The 26,894-nt window shown below is 45.8% G+C and overlaps 1 protein-coding gene across 6 annotated transcripts in view; it reads left to right on the top strand.

Annotated features, from left to right (window-relative positions):
• The window catches only part of cdk16 (cyclin-dependent kinase 16), a 32,571-nt gene extending 6,608 nt beyond the window's left edge, over positions 1–25,963 (top strand). For 4 of the 6 annotated variants that reach the window (XM_038722664.1, XM_038722665.1, XM_038722666.1 and 1 more), the window contains exons 2-17: positions 390–584; positions 5,270–5,416; positions 5,875–5,993; positions 7,659–7,787; positions 7,876–7,932; positions 8,050–8,164; positions 10,200–10,294; positions 10,382–10,444; positions 10,777–10,900; positions 14,463–14,583; positions 15,696–15,793; positions 16,204–16,309; positions 17,625–17,667; positions 17,928–18,018; positions 18,100–18,174; positions 19,115–19,374. In XM_038722664.1, the coding sequence (XP_038578592.1) occupies positions 461–584; positions 5,270–5,416; positions 5,875–5,993; positions 7,659–7,787; positions 7,876–7,932; positions 8,050–8,164; positions 10,200–10,294; positions 10,382–10,444; positions 10,777–10,900; positions 14,463–14,583; positions 15,696–15,793; positions 16,204–16,309; positions 17,625–17,667; positions 17,928–18,018; positions 18,100–18,174; positions 19,115–19,188 (1,581 nt within the window). In that variant the 5' untranslated portion in view covers positions 390–460 and the 3' untranslated portion in view covers positions 19,189–19,374. Of the gene's footprint in view, positions 1–389; positions 585–5,269; positions 5,417–5,874; positions 5,994–7,658; positions 7,788–7,875; positions 7,933–8,049; positions 8,165–10,199; positions 10,295–10,381; positions 10,445–10,776; positions 10,901–14,462; positions 14,584–15,695; positions 15,794–16,203; positions 16,310–17,624; positions 17,668–17,927; positions 18,019–18,099; positions 18,175–19,114; positions 19,375–19,439; positions 19,587–19,703; positions 19,764–20,085 lie in introns of those variants that run through there. The other 2 variants (XM_038722662.1, XM_038722663.1) reach the window with 2 other exon arrangements.
• Positions 25,964–26,894: the final 931 nt, after the last annotated feature.

Here is a 26,894-nt window from a genome sequence, read left to right as displayed (position 1 = left end):
AGCTAGGGGTGTCACCAGAGGCCCCACGATACGATATTATCGCGATACTTACGTCACGATACAATATTATTGCGATTTTAAAAATATTGCGATATATTGCAATTTATTACCTTTTTTCCAACTTCAAATTGTGTCCCCAAAGGAAAACTCTTTTTCTAGTGGACTTCAAAAACAACAGATTTTATTATTATACTACCAAAACGTAAAATTCTCGTGGATAATTTAAATAGCAAAACATTGATACTTGACCTCCTTGTATCGATAAAATGTTGGCATGGAAAACATCGCGACACTCTGCTGTATCGATGTTTCATAGTGTTTATGTGATACTTATAGATCATGTATTTCAGTACTCTAGCCTTTAACCCCCTGTGTTTTTACCTGTACAGGTGTGGTCTCCAGGCTGGCTGCCCCGCCCCCCTCAGCGTCACGCCCCCCCCTGCCCCCCCGGCCCCCCCTCATGGAGAGGATGAGGAAGATCAAACGGCAGCTGTCACTCACTCTGGGAAGGGGAGGGGCCGGGGGAGGCGACAGGACGCTGAGTGACAACAACAGCCAGGAAGTGACATCACACAGTGACTCAGGTAACACATACGCACACAGACCTGTAAGCTCCTGCAGGTGTGTCAGTAGGTAGGTGAATGTGAATATTGATCCAAAATCAGGTTCTTTCTAGAAACCTAAAAACACGGTCCCTCACAGGACCTGAACCTGGTCCTGGTCCCAGATTGGACCTGCAGAGACTTGAGATGCACTAATCGATCGGTCAGTGCATCTCTAGCAGAGACCAGAGCTAACTGTGTGTTCAGGAGATCCTCATTTTAGTCAGAAATCTTACAGTTTACCAGTAAAACTGAGGCCAGCCTCACAAGTTGTGTTTTCATTTACTCAGTCATACAGACAACGAAGAGTTCTGTGCATCTGACCCTTCCTGACTCGTGGTCAGGAGAGGAACAAGCATGACGAAGTCGTGACCTTCTTGTGGTGAGGCGACACTAATGAGTGAGCCACCGTGCTGCCACAAACTGGGACCAGTCCCATTGTTAAACCAGGAAAGCTCTCTGTGTTACACTGTGACCAGTTTTAGTGTTAAACCGGGACCAGTTCCACTTTTAAAGCGGGACCAGTCCCGTTGTTAAACCAGGACCATGTCCACTGCTAAACCAGGACAGCTCCCTGTGTTACACTGTGACCAGTTCTGGTGTTAAACCGGGATCAGTTCCACTTTTAAACTGGGACTAGTTCCACTGTTAAACCAGGACCAGTTCTAGTGTTAAACTGGGACCAGTCCCATTGTTAAACCAGGACCATGTCCACTGCTAAACCAGGACAGTTCCCTGTGATACACTGTGACCAGTTCTGGTGTTAAACCGGGATCAGTTCCACTTTTAAACTGGGACTAGTTCCACTGTTAAACCGGGACCAGTTCTAGTGTTAAACCAGGACCAGGTCTACTGTTAAACTAGGACAGCTCTCTGTGTTACACTGTGACCAGTTTTAGTGTTAAACCGGGACCAGTTCCACTTTTAAACTGGGACCAGTCCTGTTGTAAAACCAGGACCAGGTCTACTGTTAAACTAGGACCAGGTCTACTGTTAAACTAGGACCAGGTCTACTGTTAAACTAGGACAGCTCCCTGTGTTACACTGTGACCAGTTCTGGTGTTAAACCAGGAACAGTTCTAGTGTTAAACCAGGACTAGTTCCACTTTTAAAGCGGGACCAGTCCCGTTGTTAAACCAGGACCATGTCCACTGCTAAACCAGGACAGCTCCCTGTGTTACACTGTGACCAGTTCTGGTGTTAAACCGGGATCAGTTCCACTTTTAAACTGGGACTAGTTCCACTGTTAAACCGGGACCAGTTCTAGTGTTAAACCAGGACCAGTTCTAGTGTTAAACTGGGACCAGTCCCGTTGTTAAACCAGGACCATGTCCACTGCTAAACCAGGACAGTTCCCTGTGATACACTGTGACCAGTTCCACTGTTAAACCGGGACCAGTTCTAGTGTTAAACCAGGACCAGGTCTACTCTTAAACTAGGACAGCTCTCTGTGTTACACTGTGACCAGTTTTAGTGTTAAACCGGGACCAGTTCCACTTTTAAACTGGGACCAGTCCTGTTGTAAAACCAGGACCAGGTCTACTGTTAAACTAGGACCAGGTCTACTGTTAAACTAGGACAGCTCCCTGTGTTACACTGTGACCAGTTCTGGTGTTAAACCAGGAACAGTTCTAGTGTTAAACCAGGACTAGTTCCACTTTTAAAGCGGGACCAGTCCCGTTGTTAAACCAGGACCATGTCCACTGCTAAACCAGGACAGCTCCCTGTGTTACACTGTGACCAGTTCTAGTGTTAAACCGGGATCAGTTCCACTTTCAAACTGGGACTAGTTCCACTGTTAAACCAGGACCAGTTCTAGTGTTAAACCAGGACCAGTTCTAGTGTTAAACTGGGACCAGTCCCGTTGTTAAACCAGGACCATGTCCACTGCTAAACCAGGACAGTTCCCTGTGATACACTGTGACCAGTTCTGGTGTTAAACCGGGATCAGTTCCACTTTTAAACTGGGACTAGTTCCACTGTTAAACCGGGACCAGTTCTAGTGTTAAACCAGGACCAGGTCTACTGTTAAACTAGGACAGCTCTCTGTGTTACACTGTGACCAGTTTTAGTGTTAAACCGGGACCAGTTCCACTTTTAAACTGGGACCAGTCCTGTTGTAAAACCAGGACCAGGTCTACTGTTAAACTAGGACCAGGTCTACTGTTAAACTAGGACAGCTCCCTGTGTTACACTGTGACCAGTTCTGGTGTTAAACCAGGAACAGTTCTAGTGTTAAACCAGGACTAGTTCCACTTTTAAAGCGGGACCAGTCCCGTTGTTAAACCAGGACCATGTCCACTGCTAAACCAGGACAGCTCCCTGTGTTACACTGTGACCAGTTCTAGTGTTAAACCGGGATCAGTTCCACTTTCAAACTGGGACTAGTTCTAGTGTTAAACCGGGACCAGTTCTAGTGTTAAACCGGGACCAGTTCTAGTGTTAAACCAGGACCAGTTCTAGTGTTAAACCGGGACCAGTTCCATTGTTAAACGGGGACTAGTTCCACTTTTAAAGCGGTACCCTGTCCACTGAAAAACTGGGTCCAGTACCAATGTTAAACAGCCCCCTCATTGCCACCACTGAGGAGCTCTTGAGCTTGGCACTGAACAGCCGACTGCTCCAGTTGTTCAGGACTGGGCAGCCTCAGGTGTGAATGTGGAGCTGTGTGAGTTCTGCTGTCTGCCTGACTCCTCCCTCTGATCTGATTGGTTGGTTGGCTCTATGATTTAGATTTGTTGTCTGTTGGAACTGTCAATCAATCAGTTAATTGATCTGCTGCTCTGATCTGATGACACGTTTATTTTATTTTCATTCTTGTTTTTTCTTCTCTTTTTTCGTTGGAATCAACCAATCAACATCCTCCATCATCCCTCCACCAATCCTCTATCCCGCCATAATCCCTCCACCAATCCTCCATAATCCCTCCACCAATCCTCTATCCCACCATAATCCCTCCACCAATCCTCCATAATCCCTCCACCAATCCTCCATCATCCCTCCACCAATCCTCTATCCCGCCATAATCCCTCCACCAATCCTCCATAATCCCTCCACCAATCCTCTATCCCGCCATAATCCCTCCACCAATCCTCCATAATCCCTCCACCAATCCTCCATAATCCCTCCACCAATACTCCATCATCCCTCCACCAATCCTCTATCCCGCCATCATCCCTCCACCAATCCTCCATCATCCCTCCACCAATCCTCCATCATCCCTCCACCAATCCTCCATCATCCCTCCACCAATCCTCTATCCTGCCATCATCCCTCCACCAATCCTCTATCCTGCCATAATCCCTCCACCAATCCTCCATAATCCCTCCACCAATCCTCCATAATCCCTCCACCAATACTCCATAATCCCTCCACCAATCCTCCATCATCCCTCCACCAATCCTCCAAAATCCTCTATCCCTCCATCATCCCTCCACTAATCCTCCACAATCCTTCATCCCTCCACAATCCTCTATCCCACCATCATCCCTCCACCAATCCTCCACAATCCTTCATCCCTCCACAATCCTCTATCCCACCATCATCCCTCCACCAATCCTCCACAATCCTCTATCCCACCATCATCCCTCCACCAATCCTCCATAATCCTCTATCCCTCCATCATCCTCTATCCCACCATCATCCCTCCACCAATCCTCCATCATCCTCTATCCCGCCATCATCCCTCCACCAATCCTCCATCATCCCTCCACCAATCCTCCATCATCCCTCCACCATCCCTCCACCAATCCTCCATCATCCCTCCACCAATCCTCCATCATCCTTCCACCAATACTCCATCATCCCTCCACCAATCCTCTATCCCACCATCATCCCTCCACTAATCCTCCACAATCCTCTATCCCACCATCATCCCTCCACCAATCCTCCATAATCCTCTATCCCTCCATCATCCTCTATCCCACCATCATCCCTCCACCAATCCTCCATCATCCTCTATCCCGCCATCATCCCTCCACCAATCCTCCATCATCCCTCCACCAATCCTCCATCATCCCTCCACCATCCCTCCACCAATCCTCCATCATCCCTCCACCAATCCTCCATCATCCCTCCACCAATCCTCCATCATCCCTCCACCAATCCTCCATCATCCTTCCACCAATACTCCATCATCCCTCCACCAATCCTCTATCATCCCTCCACCAATCCTCCATCATCCCTCCACCATCCCTCCACCAATCCTCCATCATCCCTCCACCAATCCTCTATCCCACCATCATCCCTCCACTAATCCTCCACAATCCTCTATCCCACCATCATCCCTCCACTAATCCTCCACAATCCTCTATCCCACCATCATCCCTCCACCAATCCTCCATAATCCTCTATCCCTCCATCATCCTCTATCCCACCATCATCCCTCCACCAATCCTCCATCATCCCTCCACTAATCCTCCACAATCCTTCATCCCTCCACTAATCCTCCACAATCCTCTATCCCACCATCATCCCTCCACCAATCCTCCATAATCCTCTATCCCTCCATCATCCTCTATCCCAACATCATCACTCCATCAATCCTCCATAATCCTCTATCCCTCCATCATCCCTCCATAATTTGTCCACCACTTCATCACCCCTCGACACCTTTATCCTCCATAATCCCTCCTTCCTTCATGTCTCCATCACTCCCCCCCGATCAGAGGTGGTGTCTCTTCGTGGTTCTTCTGGAAGTTTGAAGGTTCGAGGTTCCTCCTCTTCAGTTCAGTCTCTTCTTCAGTCGTACAGCAGGAAACCTCGAGGCCTCGGACGCAGCCTGAGCTCCTACCTGAACCACACAGCACGACTGGGTACTAATACTGCAAATACACGTACAAATACTGCACTACATGAACCCCACAGCATGACTGGGTACTAATACTGCAAATACACGTACAAATACTGCACTACATGAACCACACAGCATGACTGGGTACTAATACTGCAAATACACGTACAAATACTGCACTACATGAACCGCACGGCACGACTGGGTACTAATACTGCAAATACACGTACAAATACTGCACTACATGAACCGCACGGCACGACTGGGTACTAATACTGCAAATACACGTACAAATACTGCACTACATGAACCGCACGGCACGACTGGGTACTAATACTGCAAACTACCTGCATCATATTTCCACACTGGATACTAATACTATAATCATGTAGTATTTGATTCATGTAGGTTGTGGCTGTAGTTACATGTACTCTGCGTGTGTATTACTGTGTGTGACTGTGTACATGTGTGTATTTTCAGAGATCGTCCACGAGGATGTGAAGATGAATTCAGATGGAGAAAGTGATCCGGCTTCTTCTTCAGACGACGTTCAGAGTCCAGTTAGAGTCAGACTGAGAAACAAGAAGATCTCTACTGAGGTACGCACTGTGGTTCAGGAGGTAGATCGGGTCCTACGCTGACCGCGGGGTCGGCGGCTCGATCTCCACCTCCTCCTGTGCACATGTCCAAGTGTCTGTGGTCACTGAACTGCTCATGATGGTTAACCAGCACCCTGCATGGTAGGAGCTTCACTTGAAAGATATTTAATTAGTTAAATGGTTTAATTAGGGTTGGGGGGGACAAAATTAATTGTGACTAGTCGGATAAATAATTAATATAATATAAATAATAAAGCAGATTAGTCGACTACGAAAATAGTCATTAGCTGCAGCCCTACAAACAGGCTAATCGATCCGTAAACATCAAACATCTGAGATTCACGATTTCATCTCTTGATTCTCTTCTGGACTGAACCGTTTGGTGTGTGTTCTTAAGCTTCAAATATAAAAAAGCGGTTAAATCTTTGTCTGTGGTATCCCACACTTTCGAAGGTCATCAGTTCTAAGAAGGGCAGGACTGCCGGGTCTTTGTAGGGACTCCATTCGGGGCCAGGTGCTTGGAGGACTTGCATTGAGCCGCTGACATGGTGGATCAGCGGCACATCTAGTGGTGTTATTTCCTTCTTTGTAAAGATCTGTAGAAATCTTTTTATAGGATCCTGCTGGAAAGCGTTTTCTTCTTCCCTCACAGTAACAAGTCGTGTCTTTAGTTCTGCCTGTGAGACGCTGATTCCTTCTCTTTCTTCCATGTTTCTTCTCTTTGATGAGGACTTCTATCTCGCTCTGCCTCCTTGATTTGGACTGAACCTTTCCGGTCCGTTCTGCTAGATGAGTTAGTCCTTTGTTCGGTTCTCTTCTCCATCGTGTCCTTTAGACTGCTGAGGAATCACACAGGTCCTCATTGACCTCTGCCCGGTCTTTCTTGTTACTGGTTTCACAAAAGCCCTTTTCGCCTGAAGCTTCTTTTCACTTGACTGATTCGCACTTCCCCTAAAGAAATATTGGTCGATGCACGGCGCCGGTTCTGCCCGGGTGCATCTTTAAACCTCGATACAACTTTGAGTCTGTTGGTCCAAAGTCCTGCTGGGATCTACAACTGGCATATTTGTCCTTGAGTCATCTGGTGACCCTGCTTTTTGAAATGTTCCGAATTAATTAGAATATTTCTCTTCGGTTGTTTTGTGTTCACGCTGCAATTTTGTAAAGCGCACCAAATCACATACCCTTTCTTACGCCAATACGTCACTACCTCATATGTGCAAGTCTCGCTTTGCATTGTGGGACAGCTCCATGGCATCAACAATGCAAAAAGGAGTCGTGGGTTGACTTGGTGCTGCGAGGAGGTGACACGCCTCGTGACATTATTTCCCAGATGTTGGACGCCGCACAGGAACAGTGAAGTTTAAAATGGTTAATGAGCAAATGAAAGAGAAGGGCTGCGAACGCTCTGAAGCAGCGAAGCCAAAACAAACAGAGAAACGCTGCTTAAGCTCCATGTTGACAGGCGATGTTCTGGCTTTGGTTTCCAGGCAGCACTTTAATTTGGTCCAGTTCCTTGGTCAGTTGTGTTCTCGCTCTACACGAACCGCTCCAGCCCACCTCTTCTAGGCGCTCTCGCCTCGGTTGTGTTTTTCCGGATCAGAGTGTGATTGTTGTTTAATGAAGGTGTTTTTTTCTCTCTCTCTCTCTCTCTCGTGTTTTCAGGACATTAACAAGCGTCTCTCGCTACCAGCAGACATTCGTCTTCCAGACGGTTACCTGGAGAAATTTAATGTGATTGGTCCAGCTCTGTTTGAGCAGCCAATCAGCAGACGGCTGCGCAGAGTGTCTCTGGTACGTCTGCCTGTTTCTTATGTTGGAGCTTCATACTTTTTATTGTACATTATATTAACCCTCTCTGTCTGTCTCTTTGTGTCTGCAGTCAGAGATCGGTTTTGGGAAACTGGAGACATACATCAAACTGGACAAACTGGGAGAGGTGAGGACACACCTGTGTTTCCGGTTTAAATACGGCAGCTGAAGTGGGGCTGCATGGGGGCGAAAGCTCCAGAAAGATTTGTGCTCAGCTGGTCTCTGTCCTCCTGTCTGTCTGCAGGGGACCTATGCCACAGTGTATAAAGGTCGCAGTAAACTGACCGATAACCTCGTGGCTCTGAAGGAAATCCGCCTGGAACATGAAGAAGGAGCTCCGTGTACTGCTATCAGAGAAGGTACTACAGTACTAGGGGTGTAACGGTACACAAAAATCTCAGTTTGGTACGTACTTCGGTTTTGAAGTCACGGTTTATTTTCAGTACATTAAGGGGAAAAAATGCAAACATTACATTTTTGCTGGTTTATTATGAAGTTTTGTAAACATCCAAATTAGTTTACAATTTTTTAAACAAACTTAAACCAAATTACACATAATAAATAAATTATATAAAATTAAAAAGAATAAGAAATAAAATACTGCTGCAAACTACTACCACTAAATAAAATAGAGCTAATAAAATATCTTGTAACGGACCGGATGAGTCCTAGTTGGTATTTTTGTTAAGTCAGAATGTCACTAGTGAGGTTGTTCTAGTCAGCTAAGCAGAGCTGTTTACAGTAATCACTGTGTTTTCCAATGTTCCAGGATGTCGGTGAACGTGCGATATGTTCAGAAGCCTGTCAATCAGCTGTGTTCGTACCTGTGATTGGCAGAGAGTTAAGGGAGGATAGTTGTTATTGTTCCTGCTAGGCTGAAGGGAGGGTGCGTGAGCCAAGGGGGGAGGGACAGAGAGTTGAGGGGGAGAAGTTGGCGTGTGGCGCCCGGTGACGGCAGAGTTGTGTCGGGGTTGGCACTGGACATGATGCTCAAGTCGCTCAAGTAAATCCAGCTGCAGCCTGCAGACCTGACGGAAGTTGAACTTAACGTAACGCTGTTCTGTCATTAAATTCTCAGTAATGTTGTAAAGTTTTAAATCCAGACACATCTGGCTCGTGATGTAACCTTACAGAATATTCTTGCTTTGTGAAACTTAAAATCACTTTGGAACAAATAAAATATACAACAACAACAGTATGAATTGAAACATTGCTTATTATTATCATTACGCTATTATAAATAAATATTTACAGTATTAATATATATAATAAAATTATATAATTATAGTATAGACTAAATATTCACGCATAATGTTCACTGATTGGTACGTTGGCTTTTTTTTTTCAACGGCTCTGCGTGGGCCGAACGGCCGAGATAAACGTGGGACGAACCATATATGGAAGTTCAACTTCTGTCAACTTCTGTCACGTTTGTCACGTTTGTCTGCGGGCTGCAGCTGGACTCTTCTCAAATCGCTAGTTAGCAAGGGGCTGGGCTAAAGCGTGCTGCTGGTGTAATATGTCCGTGTGGAAACTCGGATTTTACGTATGTTCCACACACAAAACAAGCCTAATATATGACGTTCAGTGTTTCCCACACAGAGGCTTTTTCTTGGGCGGTCTTTAAATTTGGCGACCCATTTAAAAATCGTTCTTGATTGCGGCACAGCGCATATTCGCTCAGCACATTCTCTCTCTCTCTCTCTCTCTCTCTCTCTCTCTCTCTCTCTCTCTCTCTCTCTCTCTCTCTCTCTCTCTCTCTCTCTCTCTCTCTCTCTCTCTCTCTCTCTCTCTCTCTCTCTCTCTCTCTCTCTCTCTCTCTCTTGCAAACACAGAAAACAGACCCGTCTGTGAATTAAATGGTTGGTATCATAAACACCGCTGCACAAATCTGTCCAACACAACGCTGTCAATGTCGGAGACCCGTCTTCAAAACAGTTATTAGCGAGCATGTAAGGAGCCCAGCTAATAAGGAGAGCCATGTTAACTTTGGAAAACAGCTGGCGAATAAATCGTATAACTGGTAGGCTACAGGTGCGTTTGAGATATATATTAGTGATTATCGTTCATAAAATATATACTGATCATTTATCAGAATTGATGAACCCCACAAAGAATAGTATAGCCTTTAAAAGCAGCACCTTAATGTATTTTCCTTCAATTCTCGGCAGGCGTGCAAAATTCGGCATAACACCTGTGACAGTCGACTGCTTGGCGAGCAGATCTGTCACACGAGGATGACATCAGCATGGATCTGTAACTCCATGACTGTTTGAAACGGGTCAGATGAGCTGTAGAATTACCACCATCAGCTAATCGCGTTCTTTCAAATCGCAGTTTCAGCCCTAGTATAAATGTGTGTTTGTGTGTTAATGTGTGTGTTTTCTCCATCAGTGTCTCTGTTGAAGGATCTGAAACACGCCAACATCGTCACGCTTCATGACATCATCCATACGCAGAAATCCCTCACACTGGTGTTTGAGTATCTGGTGAGACACACACACACACACACACACACACACACGCCTTGATATTGGGTGTATTCAGCCTTTAATCATGTTTCTTGTCTGTTTCAGGACAAAGATCTGAAACAGTATCTGGACGACTGTGGAAACACCATCCACGTTCACAACGTCAAAGTGAGAAAACTCTTCGATTCAGTTCAATTCAGTGGCGCTCTGTCGGCAGAGAAACAGACGTTTACAGCGAGTCATTCATTCCAAAGTATCCGTCAACACTGCTGATACTGCTGCTTGTATTTATACTGCACTTCATACACATTTAGGTTTCACATCACTGACTGCTCACTTGCTGCGGAGCTGTGTCTGTTAATCTGAGCTGCAGACCAAACACATGCTAGGAGCCTGGCAGGATGCTCTGCCTGAGAAGACCGCTTCAGGGGAAATAAATCCCCCATAAATAAAGTTTGTGACGTCTGAACAGCAGCTCACCTGTGATTCTCTCTCCTCAGCTCTTTCTGTTCCAGTTGCTACGAGGCTTGTCGTACTGTCATCGGAGGAAAGTTCTCCACAGAGACCTGAAACCCCAAAACCTGCTGATCAACGAGCGAGGAGAGCTTAAACTGGCAGACTTTGGTGAGTGTGCTGCTGGTTTTAATCGACATCCTAACACGAGCATTAAAGTTTCTCTACTTCAGATGATGAGAGATTAAGTTGAAGAGGTTGTATTCTGCTCATTTTCAGCTTCAAAATCTTATTTAGGGGTTGAACCAGAACAGGTTTGCACATTGCTGCAGCTCCTCTCTTCAGCCTGTGTTGAAGGCTTCGTTTTAGCTGTGGAGTGAAACATCTTGTCTCTAAATCAGGGGTTCTTAATCTTTCTGACAGTCCGACCCCATTTTGAAGTGGAACATATTTCGCGAACCTACAAAGTGCTTTCTGTCTGATCGGGGCCTGATTATTCTTTGTCGTTTTATAGCGGTTGGCATCACCGCCACCTGCTGGATTAAACAGTTGAAAATATTTACAGTGGCCACCCAAAGTGATCTAGTTGTTTTTAAGTCATTTTATTTCTATTTTTGTGTCTATAGCAGCATTCTCACGACCAGTTCAGTTCAGAGCAGAGGGAGATGGGAACTCCCTTTGGGCTTTTTCTCTTTGCAAACCTGTTACAGCATCAAAAAGAGATATAACTCAATAAAGGAGAGGGAAAAAGCCAAAAAGCAGAATACCACCTCTTTAATGTAGCTCGCTCACGGGGATTCCTCTGCGCTACATCAGGAAGATCTGGCCCTCACTCACTAGGGAGGTGGTCCAGTTGCTCATCCACAATCTGTCGTCTCCCACCTGGACTACTGCAAGTCCCCTCCTCACCAGAGCCCCGAGTCTGCCACCAGACCTCTGCAGCTAGTCCTCAGACCACTGTAACTAGACCACAGAGATCTGCAACTAGTCTTACCTGCAGGAGTCATCTGCACACTCACTTGACTGATCCCCAGAGGTTACCCCTGATATAGAATAAGAGAAGACACAACTACATAAAGCTAGGAGCAATAAAAGGGGCTAAAACAAGGTCAAATTGCAAAGAAAGCAGGACCTGGAAGACCTTTGCAGCAGAAGGTGGAGTGACTCCCCACTGAAGGTAAAACAGCGTCTCTGCACATTTTCTACCATTGGTTTACAACTATACCTACAGACAAAACAGACAAACAAAATCATGACTTCTTTCCAAAAAGTACTTGTTCCTGTACTTGTGCGTTTACAGTTGAGGCCAAAATTATTAGCCCCACTTATGAAATTATACAAAACTCTTGATTTCTCCATGGAAATGAGCATTAACAACAAAGACTACATGTCCACTAAGTTTGATTAGGGCATGCTATTGATGCATTGAGTTGAAACAAGAAAGGATGACAAAAATGAGAAGTCCAAAATTATTCGCCCCCCCGGCCATTAATAGTCAAAAGTGTTCGCTGTCTGAGCCACAACTGACAACAACCTCTTAGAGGAGTTCTTTACTAGGTTGGCACAGGTCTCCTGAGGGATTTTGGCCCATTCTTCCATTGCAAATTGTTCCAGCTGTTCTGAGCATGGACATTCACTTTGAGCACCCGCCACAGATTCTCAATAGGATTGAGGTCTGGGCTCCAGGACCTTGGTTTTGGTGTCCTTCAGGAACTGTTGGACCAATTTCGATGTATGCTTTGGGTCATTCATTGTCTTGTTGGAAGACCCAGCGATGACCTAAGGATACGACTACGAGCAGATTTCTGCATTTTATTCCTCAAAGTTTCAATATAATGTTCTTTTTTCATGATGCCATGCACATGAACAAGGCCCCACAGCATGATGCCCCCAACCCCAAGGTCTAACTACGCAAACTGTGTTCTTAGGGTCGAAGGCCTCTTTCTTTCTTTGCCAAAGACAAAACATCCATGTGCCCAAACAGTTCCAGTTTAGTCTCATCAGACCAAAGCACAGACTTCCAAAACTCATCTTTAGCTTTCAAATGTTCACGGGCAAACCGCTCTTTGAGTAAAGGGATTCTTCTGGGACGATGGCCCTGAAGCCCACCGCGATGAAGAGCCCTGAAAACTGTGTGCCTTGAAACATCAACTCCAGAAGAGGCCATGTCAGCAACAATCATCTTGGCAGATGTCCGGGCTTCTTGCTGACATCTTGTTGCTTACGACCACGCCCGGGTTTGTTGCTTACAGAATTTGTCTCCTTGTACTTGGCAAAGAGGCAACGTACGGCGGTTCTGGACACTGTGAAACACTTGGAAATGACAGTATAGCCTTCCCCCTTATCATGAGCCTCCACCCTCTACTGTCTGAGATCAAGACTGACCTCCTTTGTCTTTGACATGGTGAGTAAAAGTAGTCTTTTCAGTAGCATCTCAATAATGTGTTCAAGTGCCCTGTTCCTTGGAGTGCTTTTATGCTGATTGAACCAGGTGTTGTTAGGAAACCAGTTGACTGGACAGGTGTTGTTTGAAAGCTGATTGGTTAATTAAATAAAGTGTGTTTTGAAAGCAAACATTCACATGCGGGCAAATAGTTTTGACAGCCCGTTCTCATCTCAGGGCGTCATATACCGACGATTTGAGAAAGAGTGACAAAACTTGGTTATTTGACTCTATGAGACGCTCTGGGGCGTCCCGTACAGACCGGAAGTGCTAGATAGCTCGCGGTGGCACAAGCTAGCTACGTTCGTGATAAAGGTGTTGACAGCCCCCTGAAGCCCCTACCCTTACCACAACTATAAGAAGTGTTTGTACCTAAATCAGTCACTGAATTTACGCATGTCGACCGGCTAACCCTACAGCTGCGCACATCAGCCTCATGGCCGATGTGCTAACAGGTAGGGTTAGCCTCCCTTGTGTACCAAAAGCTACTAAATAGCATTGGTGAATGTTTGATTATATCAAGTTTTATCAATTCTGCAAACATTGGGAAAGATTTTAGGAAAATGTTCCATAATTCCTGGGGGGCTAATAATTTTGGCCTCAGCTGTACATGCACCCGAGTATCCTGGTTATGAAAAGGTCTCTGATAATTCTCTGCCACGTTTGCAGGTGCGTCCTCAACTCAAGTTATGTAGTAAATATGAAGGTAAATGTTATCCATCGCTAGTGACCAGATGGAGAAGCCAGAAGTGTCAGTAAGTAGGGCTGAGTATCGAGAACCGTGGACTCGTTAAGACCCGTGCGTTTGGATCCTGCTCCTCGGTTCCTGACTTCCTGCATATCTCATGTTTACAGCCCATCAAAGTGTCTCTGATCTGCCAGCAGCTGCTACGCCGACCGAACATCAACAAAGCGTGAAGAAGAGAGTCCTTCTGGTTCCGGTCCTGGACCGTGGCGGCCCGCAGCAAACGCTCCAAAGTTTGGCTCAGCTTCACTAACAAACTGCAGCAGCTGCAGTCAGGAGGTTTGGTGCGAGGGAGGAAGCGGCTCCGACGAAGCGTTTCCTTCAACACGGCGTGAATCTGAAGGAACGCTTCACCATGTTCAACGTGTCGCCGCGTTCAACGTGTCGCCGCGTTCAACGTGTCGCCGCGTTCAACGTGTCGTCGCGTTCAACGTGTCGTCGCGTTCAACGTGTCGCCGCGTTCAACGTGTCGTCGCGTTCAACGTGTCGCGCTCTCCCAGATCCAGCTAAGATCCCGCTAAGATCCAGTGTCCCGTGTGTTTCAGGTTTGGCTCGAGCGAAGTCGATCCCGACGAAGACGTACTCTAACGAGGTGGTGACGCTGTGGTACCGACCGCCGGACATCCTGCTGGGCAGCACCGACTACTCCACCCACATCGACATGTGGTCAGTACTGCAGTACTGTTGTAGTACACTGTAGTACTTCTACTATGACATAATGTTGACTCTGTGGCCAGCTGACAAAACTTTCTTCTTCTGTGGTGACCAATAGATCAGTTTGTCTCTCTAATGACCTGTCTGTCTATCTCCCTGTCTGTCTCTCTCCACCTGTCTCTCTCCACACCTGTCTCTCTCTCTCCCTACCTGTCTCTCTACCTGTCTGTCTCTTTACTTGTCTCTCTACCTGTCTCTCTACCTGTCTGTCTCTTTACTTGTCTCTCTACCTGTCTCTCTACCTGTCTGTCTCTTTACTTGTCTCTCTACCTGTCTCTCTACCTGTCTGTCTCTTTACTTGTCTCTCCACCTGTCTCTCTCCACCTGTCTGTCTCTCTACCTGTCTCTCTCTCCCTGTCTGTCTCTCTCCACCTGTCTATCTTTTCACACCTGTCTCTCTCTCTCTCTCTACCTGTCTCTCTCCACCTGTCTCTCTCTTTACTTGTCTCTCAACCTGTCTCTCACCACCCGTCTGTCTCTCTCTTCACCCGTCTGTCTCTCTCTTCACCCGTCTGTCTCTCTCTCTACCTGTCTGTCTCTCTCTCTACCTGTCTGTCTCTCTACCTGTCTCTCTCTCCCTGTCTCTCTCCCCCTGTCTGTCTATCTCCACCTGTCTATCTTTTCACACCTGTCTCTCTCTCTCTCTACCTGTCTCTCTCCACCTGTCTCTCTCCCCCTGTCTGTCTCTCAACCTGTCTCTCTTCACCCGTCTGTCTCTCTCTTCACCCGTCTGTCTCTCTCTTCACCTGTTTGTCTCTCTCTCTACCTGTCTGTCTCTCTACCTGTCTCTCTCTCCCTGTCTCTCTCCTCCTGTCTGTCTCTCTCCACCTGTCTATCTTTTCACACCTGTCTCTCTCTCTCCCTACCTGTTTCTCTCAACCTGTCTCTCTTCACCTGTCTGTCTCTCTCTTCACCTGTCTGTCTCTCTCTTCACCTGTCTGTCTCTCTCTTCACCTGTCTGTCTCTCTCTCTACCTATCTGTCTCTCCACCTGTCTCTCCACCTGTCTGTCTCTCCCTACCTGTCTCTCCACCTGTCTCCACCTGTCTGTCTCTCCACCTGCAGGGGGGTTGGTTGTATCTTCTATGAGATGGTGACGGGTCGACCTCTGTTTCCTGGTTCCACCGTGGAGGAGGAGCTTCACTTCATCTTCAAACTCTTGGGTGAGAACCAATCAGCTTCTTTGTCATCACTGAGAACCAATCAGCTCTTTTGTTTTCAGAAAAGCTGGGTTGGGCGATCTTCTCTATTTTCATATCGTCTGATCATTGGCGATCTGATCTCCAGGGGGCGGGGTTACGTTACAGCATGCCAGTGAAATGCCAGCATGGAACAAAAGGGCTTTCAAATCAATGAATGTGAAACCCTGCAGTGTGGTGCAGATAATTAATTAAATTAATAATATAATTAATTTAATTAGAATTAAAATTACGTCAATATCGGCGCATGAAAATCCAATCGCTGATCATCCCTTCAAATGCCAATCGCCAATCGGAACAAGCCTACAGATTACTTAATCCAGCTGATGTACTTTGTGTGTATTTGATGTGTATTTTGTGTGTTTTGTGTGCAGGTACTCCCACAGAGCGGAGCTGGCCTGGGATCAGTTCAAATGACGATTTTGTGACGTACAACTATCCTCAGTACCGAGCAGAGAGACTCAGTAACCACACGCCCAGGTACACAACCACACCGCACACTGTTGACTTTGACCTGCTGTGTGTGTGTGTGTGATTGGTTAAAAAGGAACTAAACGAGCTAATAATAAAGGAGTTGAAACGCATCATGTGGGGGCGCATGGTGTTAAAAGCAGAGCTAAAGGAAGTGAGATGAGCGTGGGCTTTAGGATCTTCCAGATTAGATTAGCGTCATCCTTCCTGTCATTATGCAGAGAACAGGTACAGAGCTAATATAATGAAGTGCAGTCATACTTTATCTTACAACATGTACAGCGGAGTTAAGATATACAGACAAGTCTGGCAGCGGGCCACATTTTTTCAAGCCGTTACGTGGCGGGCCAGAACAAAGTCAAATTATTTCAAATCTTTAGATGCTTGTGTGAAAATTTAGCTCAGTCGGTCCTGTGCGGGACTCCCGTTTGGAAGGTCGTCAGATCGGTTCCAACTAACTGCGGGTATTTTTTTCGGTGACCTTTCTCCTCATTAGCTCTAAAAAACGGTCTGACCCTTGTCCTGTCCCCCAGTCTGTGGCGTCTATCTGCTGGAGCCTGAGTTTCAAATCTAAAATGAAAAGAATTTGCTTTATAATGTGGGTTTCACTTTGTCCCATGGTTTATCTGTGGAAAGCCTCTGTCATGGCATCTGGAAACAGACCGTTTTATGCAGTTTTCTGGTTAATGCATTGATTCCCTGGGTTAATATTTAATATCTAGGCTATATTACTATTACTTTATGGGGAATGATCTTACTTATTCAATATAGGAGAGTAAGAGTCCACGTCCCACTTAAAAGAAATGCTCCGTCAGTGCCTACAGTGGTATTTTTGCTTATTGTGTTGTAATGTGTATAACGTGGTGACAAGGAAGACAGAAGCTTTTGAGTTCTGCTGCAATTTTATAGTTTTTATTTTGTAATTGACCCTTCGCTAAGCCACGCCCCGAATACACAGCTGGCCAATCACAGGGCAGTATAGGCCTCGCTCTAACTGAGGTCCGACACTTTCATGGCTGCGCTCCGTTGACTCTGATGCAGAAAGAGTCGTTTTCTTGCCTTTTTTGCTGTATTTTTCAAAGATCTGGTCAAACGCTGTTCCTGGGTCTCTTGTAATAGTTACAGCAGCTACCCAGAGAGGCTGAAAGGAGAAGGACGATTTATTCTCGAATCCACTGTGAGACACCAACGTGTCCCTCAGCCAGACACTTAACCCCTCGTTGCTCCAGAGGCGTGTGACCTCTGACATGTACAGCAATTGTAAGTTGCTTTGGATAAAAGCTAAATGAATAAATGTAATGTAACTGTGTGTCTGTGTGTTCAGGCTCAGCAGTGAAGGAGTGGAGCTGTTGTCAAAGTTCCTGCAGGTCAGTAAACGTCTCGCTGTGCTTTTGTGTTTTCTCCCCAGTTGAGAAAGTGAAGCAGACTGCTGCAACTCTTAAAACTACTGTTTATATTACTAATAAATAAACTTTACAGAGGTGAGAGACAGCATCGGGAACCCTCCTGACTTTTTAAAATCTCATTTACACACTGTTTAAATTTTAAGATCATTAACCAAAGATGATGATTGTGTCGATAAATTAGATATCAAACTTTGCTGGTAAAGTTTTAATCTGAACTTTAGTTTGAGGGGAAGAAGAGGATCTCGGCAGACGAGGCGATGCGCCATCGTTACTTCAGTAACCTCGGAAACAGAGTGATGACGCTTCCTGACAGTAAGTTTAAACACGACCTTTGACCCCTGTGATGTCACCGTGAACTATGATGTCACAGAGTCTCTCCGATTGTTGTTTCAGCGACGTCCATCTTCAGTGTGGCGGAAGTTCAACTGGAAAAAGAAGCAATCAGACCGACAGTCACTCCTGACCCAGGTAACGCACACACGGACACCTACGTTATCAGAGCAGCGTAACTCCTTTTGGGAATCGGGAGCTGCGTAGCGAGTGTTTGATCGTCCGTGACAGTGAGTTTTTGTGGCTGCCTCGTAATTAGTGTTGAGAACATCGGGCACAAGCTGAGACTAAACTGGTGTAACCCACAGATTTGTCCTGTGCACATGCTGCTAGTTAAATTACACGTCTACAGATACGTGTCAGAAGCTGTAAATTAAGAAACAGTCGTATCTGTAATGACTCTGAGCTCATTTTAACGAGGTTTTCCTGCAGTTATAAGGTGGTGATGCCCAAAATGGTTTGAGTGCTGCTGTGCCATGAAGGTAGAATTATTGTGGAGAGAATCAAAACTGACTGACTGAATGTCTGAAGATTCTCAGTCATCCAGGTCATAGTTATCCAAAGTCTGAATGATTTTCCCTAAGCTGTAATTCCTCCCGAGTACACTTCTTTCATAAGTTACACCCTTAAGCGTTGTGTAAGTTTTGTCTATTTACTGCTCCAGCTTTTCCAAATATTTGTTCACAGATATGGTAAAAAATAAGGCCCAAAATGATGTGAAATTGCATATTTGCATATATATATATATATGCAAATACATACATACATACAGTGGGGAGAACAAGTATTTGATACACTGCTGATTTTGCAGGTTTTCCTACTTTTTTAATTTTTATCATAGGTTCACTTCAACTGTGAGAGACAGAATCTAAAACAAAAATCCAGAAAATCACATTGTATGATTTTTAAATAATTAATTAGCATTTTATTGCATGACATAAGTATTTGATCACCTACCAACCTGTAAGACCTGTTAGTTCTTCTTTAAGAAGCCCTCCTGTTCTCCACTCATTACCTGTATTAACTGCACCTGTTTGAACTCGTTACCTGTATAAAAGACATCTGTCCACACACTCAGTCAAACAGACTCCACCCTCTCCACAATGGCCAAGACCAGAGAGCTGTGTAAGCACATCAGGGATAAAACTGTAGACCTGCACAAGGCTGGGATGGCCTACAGGACAACAGGCAAGCAGCTTGGTGAGAAGGCAACAACTGTTGGCGCAATTAAGAAGTAAGAGCACTGAAGATGGGTCGTGGCTGGGTCTTCCAGCATGACAACGACCCGAAACACACAGCCAGGGCAACTAAGGAGTGGCTCCGTAAGAAGCATCTCAAGGTCCTGGAGTGGCCTAGCCAGTCTCCAGACCTGAACCCGATAGAAGATCTTTGGAGGGAGCTGAAAGTCCGTATTGCCCAGCGACACCCCCGAAACCTGAAGGATCTGGAGAAGGTCTGTACGGAGAAGTGGGCCGAAATCCCTGCTGCAGTGTGTGCAAACCTGGTCAAGAACTACAGGATACATATGATCTCTGTAACTGCAAACAAAGGTTTCTGTACCAAATATTAAGTTCTGCTATTCTGATGTATCAAGTACTTATGTTATACAATAAAATGCAAATTAATTAAAAATCATACAATGTGATTTTTCTGGATTTTTGTTTTAGATTCCGTCTCTCACAGTTGAAGTGAACCTATGATAAAAATTACAGACCTCTACATGCTCTGTAAGTAGGAAAACCTGCAAAATCAGCAGTGTATCAAATACTTGTTCTCCCCACTGTATATATATATTACTTTCCGCCAACTTCTTGATCCCAGATGTTAATGGGGTCTCTGTAAAGATGTGGGCCAACATGAGGCCTAGTTTGTCGCAGCTGTAACGCGGCGTCACCGGAGTCAGTCGATTTTAACCGTAAAAGCTGTAGAAGCTGATAAAACAATCTCACTACAAGGTTCATTTAGTAGCATCGCACAGCTGGACAACTCCATCTGTGGAGGAAGTTCATGTGATATGATTATATATGATTTTATTTTTTTTCTATCCAGCGAACAGTCCAGCCAGGAGGCGGAGTCTGCTCTTCTGACACCATCAGGGAGGCGGAGTCTGCTGCAGGACAAAACAAAGGGAAACCGAAAGGAAAGGAAGCGATGATGATTTTTTTTTTTTTGTGGGGGAGAAATTGCTGCTGAGGAAGTGAAACTAAAGAAGAAGAAAACAAACTGATGTCTGGAAATATTATTTATCGAGATAAGAAGAAGGCAGCCTGCTGTTTACACAGACAGACGCAATAATGAATCACAGCACCCATCTGACCAATCAGAGAACAGCATGTTGTTACCAACAGAGCTCAGAACAGATGAACGACTTAAAGCTTGTCTTCCATTTTCACTGCACAGATCGAACACATCGTGTTTTTAAAAGACTTAACAGGATCCTGGAAAACCTGGAATTCTGTTGGAAGCACCGGGACACACAGTCAGGTGACACCTGTTGGTCCTCACCCTGTTGAATGACATCACAGATACAGACTGATGATGTCGCAGGCTGACGGGCGACCTCCTGTTTGAGGCTGCAGGTGTTTGGGTCGTTGTTGTTGTTCTGGACTAAACTGAAACATCTTTTTTTTTTTTATATTCTTTCCACCTTGTTTACAGAGAAACACCTCACGAAACAGAAGCATCGGTGTAAATATTGTCATTTCTAAATATATAAAATAAGAAAGATAAATATCTCGTTGTTAATTTGAACCGCAAACATTTAACTTTATTTATTTCACTTTAAAAGCAGGAAATCAAACGGCTGAAAGACGTCGTCGTCATTTCAGACAGGAAGTGCTGCAGACAGATTTTCACCTGTTTTATACTCGGAGTTGAATAGAAACTACGTGACTGAAGTAACAGTAGAGGATGAAAAATGTAGTATTTTTTAAACTGCAGAGTTTAAAGGTCTTTATAATCTGTTTGTGTTTCGTATTACATTTACACTTCGTGTTCTTTATTATAAAACAGACTGAAACTCGTTAACAGCCTGCAGGAGAAGCCATGTTTGTTCAGAAATCTGCAGAAAGAAACTCCGACTGTTTTATTCTGAAAGTGTGAATCAGGTTTCTGCTGTACTGCATGTGTGTGTGTGTGTGTGTGTGTGTGTGTGTGTGTGTGTGTGTGTGTGTGTGTTGTGCACTCAGATTGTATACAGTAATACTGTTAATATATTTATAAACAGTAATACTGTATAGGAGCTGTTTTTTAACTTATCAATCGATTTATTTTTCTTTTAATTTTCTTTGGAGGTCAATAAGTTGTTTTGGGAACCAAGACGATCTGACATTAACGCCCCATCCTCCCTGAACCATATGGCGTGTAAGCTGCACTCTAAGTAAGCTGACGACTGTCAGACGACTGTCAGAGTGACGGCTGCCAGTCGTCACCGTCACTCTGCCGACTGTCAGCCGACTGTCAGCCGTCACTCTGCCGACTGTCAGATGACTGTCAGACGTCACTCTGCCGACTGTCAGCCGACTGTCAGCCGACTGTCAGACGTCACTCTGCCGACTGTCAGATGACTGTCAGACGTCACTCTGCCGACTGTCAGCCGACTGTCAGACGTCACTCTGCCGACTGTCAGATGACTGTCAGACGTCACTCTGCCGACTGTCAGCCGACTGTCAGCCGTCACTCTGCCGACTGTCAGCCGACTGTCAGACGTCACTCTGCCGACTGTCAGCCGACTGTCAGACGTCACTCTGCCGACTGTCAGACGACTGTCAGCCGACTGTCAGACGTCACTCTGCCGACTGTCAGACGACTGTCAGCCGACTGTCAGACGTCACTCTGCCGACTGTCAGACGACTGTCAGCCGACTGTCAGACGTCACTCTGCCGACTGTCAGCCGACTGTCAGACGTCACTCTGCCGACTGTCAGATGACTGTCAGACGTCACTCTGCCGACTGTCAGCCGTCACTCTGCCGACTGTCAGACGACTGTCAGCCGTCACTCTGCCGACTGTCAGCCGTCACTCTGCCGACTGTCAGACGACTGTCAGCCGTCACTCTGCCGACTGTCAGACGTCACTCTGCCGACTGTCAGACGTCACTCTGCCGACTGTCAGACGTCACTCTGCCGACTGTCAGACGACTGTCAGCCGACTGTCAGACGTCACTCTGCCGACTGTCAGCCGACTGTCAGCCGTCACTCTGCCGACTGTCAGACGACTGTCAGCCGTCACTCTGCCGACTGTCAGCCGTCACTCTGCCGACTGTCAGATGACTGTCAGACGTCACTCTGCCGACTGTCAGATGACTGTCAGACGTCACTCTGCCGACTGTCAGACGTCACGCTGCCGACTGTCAGCCGTCACTCTGCCGACTGTCAGACGACTGTCAGCCGTCACTCTGCCGACTGTCAGACGACTGTCAGCCGTCACTCTGCCGACTGTCAGACGTCACTCTGCCGACTGTCAGACGTCACTCTGCCGACTGTCAGATGACTGTCAGCCGTCACTCTGCCGACTGTCAGACGTCACTCTGCCGTCACTCAGACGACTGTCAGCCGTCACTCTGCCGACTGTCAGCCGTATGTCAGCCGTCACTCTGCCGACTGTCAGACGACTGTCAGCCGTCACTCTGCCGACTGTCAGACGACTGTCAGCCGTCACTCTGCCGACTGTCAGCCGTCACTCTGCCGACTGTCAGACGACTGTCAGCCGTCACTCTGCCGACTGTCAGACGTCACTCTGCCGACTGTCAGACGACTGTCAGCCGTCACTCTGCCGACTGTCAGACGTCACTCTGCCGTCACTCAGACGACTGTCAGCCGTCACTCTGCCGACTGTCAGCCGTCACTCTGCCGACTGTCAGCCGTCACTCTGCCGACTGTCAGACGTCACTCTGCCGACTGTCAGACGACTGTCAGCCGTCACTCTGCCGACTGTCAGACGTCACTCTGCCGACTGTCAGACGACTGTCAGCCGTCACTCTGCCGACTGTCAGACGTCACTCTGCCGTCACTCAGACGACTGTCAGCCGTCACTCTGCCGACTGTCAGACGACTGTCAGCCGTATGTCAGCCGTCACTCTGCCGACTGTCAGACGACTGTCAGCCGTCACTCTGCCGACTGTCAGACGACTGTCAGCCGTCACTCTGCCGACTGTCAGACGACTGTCAGCCGTCACTCTGCCGACTGTCAGACGTCACTCTGCCGACTGTCAGATGACTGTCACTCTGCCGACTGTCAGACGACTGTCAGCCGTCACTCTGCCGACTGTCAGCCGTATGTCAGCCGTCACTCTGCCGACTGTCAGACGTCACTCTGCCGACTGTCAGATGACTGTCAGCCGTCACTCTGCCGACTGTCAGACGACTGTCAGCCGTCACTCTGCCGACTGTCAGACGTCACTCTGCCGACTGTCAGACGACTGTCAGCCGTCACTCTGCCGACTGTCAGCCGTATGTCAGCCGTCACTCTGCCGACTGTCAGACGACTGTCAGCCGTCACTCTGCCGACTGTCAGCCGTCACTCTGCCGACTGTCAGACGTCACTCTGCCGACTGTCAGACGTCACTCTGCCGACTGTCAGACGACTGTCAGCCGTCACTCTGCCGACTGTCAGACGTCACTCTGCCGACTGTCAGACGACTGTCAGCCGTCACTCTGCCGACTGTCAGACGACTGTCAGCCGTCACTCTGCCGACTGTCAGACGTCACTCTGCCGACTGTCAGCCGTCACTCTGCCGACTGTCAGACGACTGTCAGCCGTCACTCTGCCGACTGTCAGACGACTGTCAGCCGTCACTCTGCCGACTGTCAGCCGTCACTCTGCCGACTGTCAGACGTCACTCTGCCGACTGTCAGACGTCACTCTGCCGACTGTCAGACGTCACTCTGCCGACTGTCAGACGACTATCAGCCGTCACGTCTTGTGATTGGGTCAGAAAGCGGGCTTGTCAGGGGCGCAGCTTCACCTTGGTTTTAATATTTTTTAAACAAATTGATCTTGTTGTTGTTGTGAATTTTAATTTTTTCGCTGTGAAGAAATATTAGCAATAGAGAAATATTGATCATAAGACATAAATGATTGATCAGTGTTAATAACGATGTGTTTGACTCGGAGGAATCTGAGTCTTTAATCTGCTGTAAAAATGTCACAAGTACATGTTTGCATGAGAAAGGTTAGACATATACAGCGCCCATAAAAAGAATGCCCCTCCTTCCTGTTTTACTGATAAATATTTTGCTGATCAGCAGAACTATTTAACATCAAAGTGAAAAAAACTAATCTCTACAAATCTAAAATACAAAATAAATTATTCCAGTGTTCAGCCAAGTTTAGATTGTCAGAGAGACAATACAGGAACATTTTCAGTGTTAAATATCAGAGTGCAGAAACAAGAAAATGTCAGTTTTTGAATGATTTGGGTTGATGTGTAGAGAAGGTTTTTTTTCTGTTGCTCAGCGTGAAAACATAATTTCATCCACTGAGATAAAAGTGATAAAACGGTAAAGAGCGAGGAGGTGAATTCTCTTTAAAGGCAGCAGGTCATAGATGAACGGGAGTTTCTGGCTGCACAGTGTCTTTCTGTGTTTCTGTGAATGAAATGTGTTGAAGGGAAGTGATGTAACGAGAAACGTGAGTTAGCCAAGTTAATGCTGAGATGATGAATGACTGTTGAATGTAACTACAAACTGTTGATGTAGTCGGTAGTTTACAGTAACAATATGTACAGAGTTATTGAATATTACGGATCATTTTTAACCTGCAGTGTCGTGTTGTTCCTCCGCTGCTGTTCAACTGCACCGAAAACAGCATTTAGATCTGAAACTGAAGCTCGGTCGTCTTTTCAGAGGTCACTGATTCACCTGGATTTATTGTTTTCAAGAACGTGAACTGATGTAAAATAGTTTTACTCCAGTGATCCAGATCACTCAGTAAACCTGGTTCAGGAGCAGGTCGCTGAGATCTGAAGGATTCTAAACATGTAAACACCCCACAGATCAACAGGTGTGACAGCTGGTTTCAGATCAACAGTTAAACTGTACAGAAACACTAAATAGTTCAAACCAGCAGATAATGTGATGAAAACAAATGAGTTCATACAGGCAGCTGCAACAGAAATAACTTTTTCATTTGTTATATTGACTTTATTGTCCATGAAAAGAAAGTTTAAAGTCAAAGTGCATCACAGAATCAAATTATCAGACTATATCTATATCTATATATAAACCTTTATTTAAACAGGAAAAGATACAAATTTACACAAAGTTTACAAGATATTTCCATAGACAAAAATGCAATGAGTTCAAAAATGTAAAACAAACGAAATTAGAAAGACATAATGTAGAGATCTACTGTACCTATCGTTAATAATATTATTATCCTAAAAGGAAAGATTTAATCTCAAAATCATTCAATATCTGACCAGAGATAAAGGAGCGAACCTCCACAGTGACTGAAGTTAGAAACAAAATCTCCCAGACTGAATCATGACAACGTGTAGATGTGAAAAAGAAGCAGTAATTATTTAGGAGTTTATTAATCTCTTCTTCGTTCACTCTGTCAAACTTTAATGAGCTGCGGGGGAACGAGCTTTTGGTCCACGTGGATTTAAATGCTGTTTTCTCTGCTTTTATAAATGAATTAACACGCTTTGTTTTGGTCGACACCATACCAAAGTTATCTGCAATATACTGCACTGCATGATGGGATTCTTCCAGATAACTTCTATGCTGTTTATTCTTTGAATATTCTTCCATCTGCCAAGAAAGTACTGCGACGTATCCGATGCTATAACTGATCTGCATACTTGAAATACCAGTCAGAGTATGGAAAATAAAGTATATCATGTTATTGTGTACAAATGTGATTAATAAGTATTCTGGATATATTTACAGTATATAAATATACATTAAAATTCTTTATTTATTGTCTGCGTTGGTTGTTTGTGTTTATCTCAGACGGATCACATGAAGTAGTTTTTACAGTTTAGTCTGGTTAATCAAATTTCACAGCAGTAAACAACTGTTATGAAATTATTTTTGTCTCAGGACCGACATCAGACCATAATCCATAATAAAAAAGGATCTTTGTCATGATGAGGCGAGGGATCCTCTTCAAAGCTGTAGAAGTTGCTCACACCTTTGCTCCTAATGTCTATGAAGATTCTCAGTCATCCAGGTCATAATTCTCCAACGAAGATTAAAATGAAGGGCAACTGGACTTGGTTGAAGATACTGGAAGACGTTTCGTCCCTCATCCAAAGGACTTCTTCAGTTCTGACTGACTGGCAGGGAAGCTCAGCTATTTAACCTCAGTGGGGTCGTTATCCCGGGTCATCGATACCGCTGGTTCGTTAGTGTTCCTTGTTGCTGTGACGACAGTCGTTACAGTCGTTAAGACAACCTGTGGCTGAACGACCATCGTTGGTATCTTCACCTGAGGCCAATAGGTTACGTTTGTTGAGTTTCCTGGGAAGTGATGAAAGGACAGCATTGTAAGTGGGGGATAAGTGGTGGCGTAGACCCCCTCCCCTGTTCAATGACGATGATTGCTTTTCTTGTGTTTGGGTGTGCGGTCTTTGGGGTGGACCAGCATCTGTCTTAGTGTGTTCTTGGGTTTAAAAAACACAGGGATGTTGTGTTTGTTGAAAATCCTCCTGAGTTTCTCTGATACTCCAGACACGTATGGAATCACAATGTTGTTGCGTTTGACCTTCTTTTCCTCCCCTGTAGTTTTGTTCTTCTTGAATCTTGTGGCTGTTTTCACAAAGGTCCATTTAGGGTCTCCACAGGCTGTAAGTGCCCCCTTCAGGTGGTTCTGTTCCTTCTCTCTGGCTTGGGCGCTTGTAGTCCTTTGGATGAA

The sequence above is a fragment of the Micropterus salmoides genome, unplaced genomic scaffold (assembly GCF_014851395.1).
Source record: "Micropterus salmoides isolate LMB-PRFRI ecotype aquatic unplaced genomic scaffold, ASM1485139v1 Ms_hic_scaffold_16, whole genome shotgun sequence".
In the NCBI taxonomy this organism is placed as follows: Eukaryota; Metazoa; Chordata; class Actinopteri; order Centrarchiformes; family Centrarchidae; genus Micropterus; species Micropterus salmoides.
This window is presented reverse-complemented; position numbering and strand designations above follow the sequence as displayed.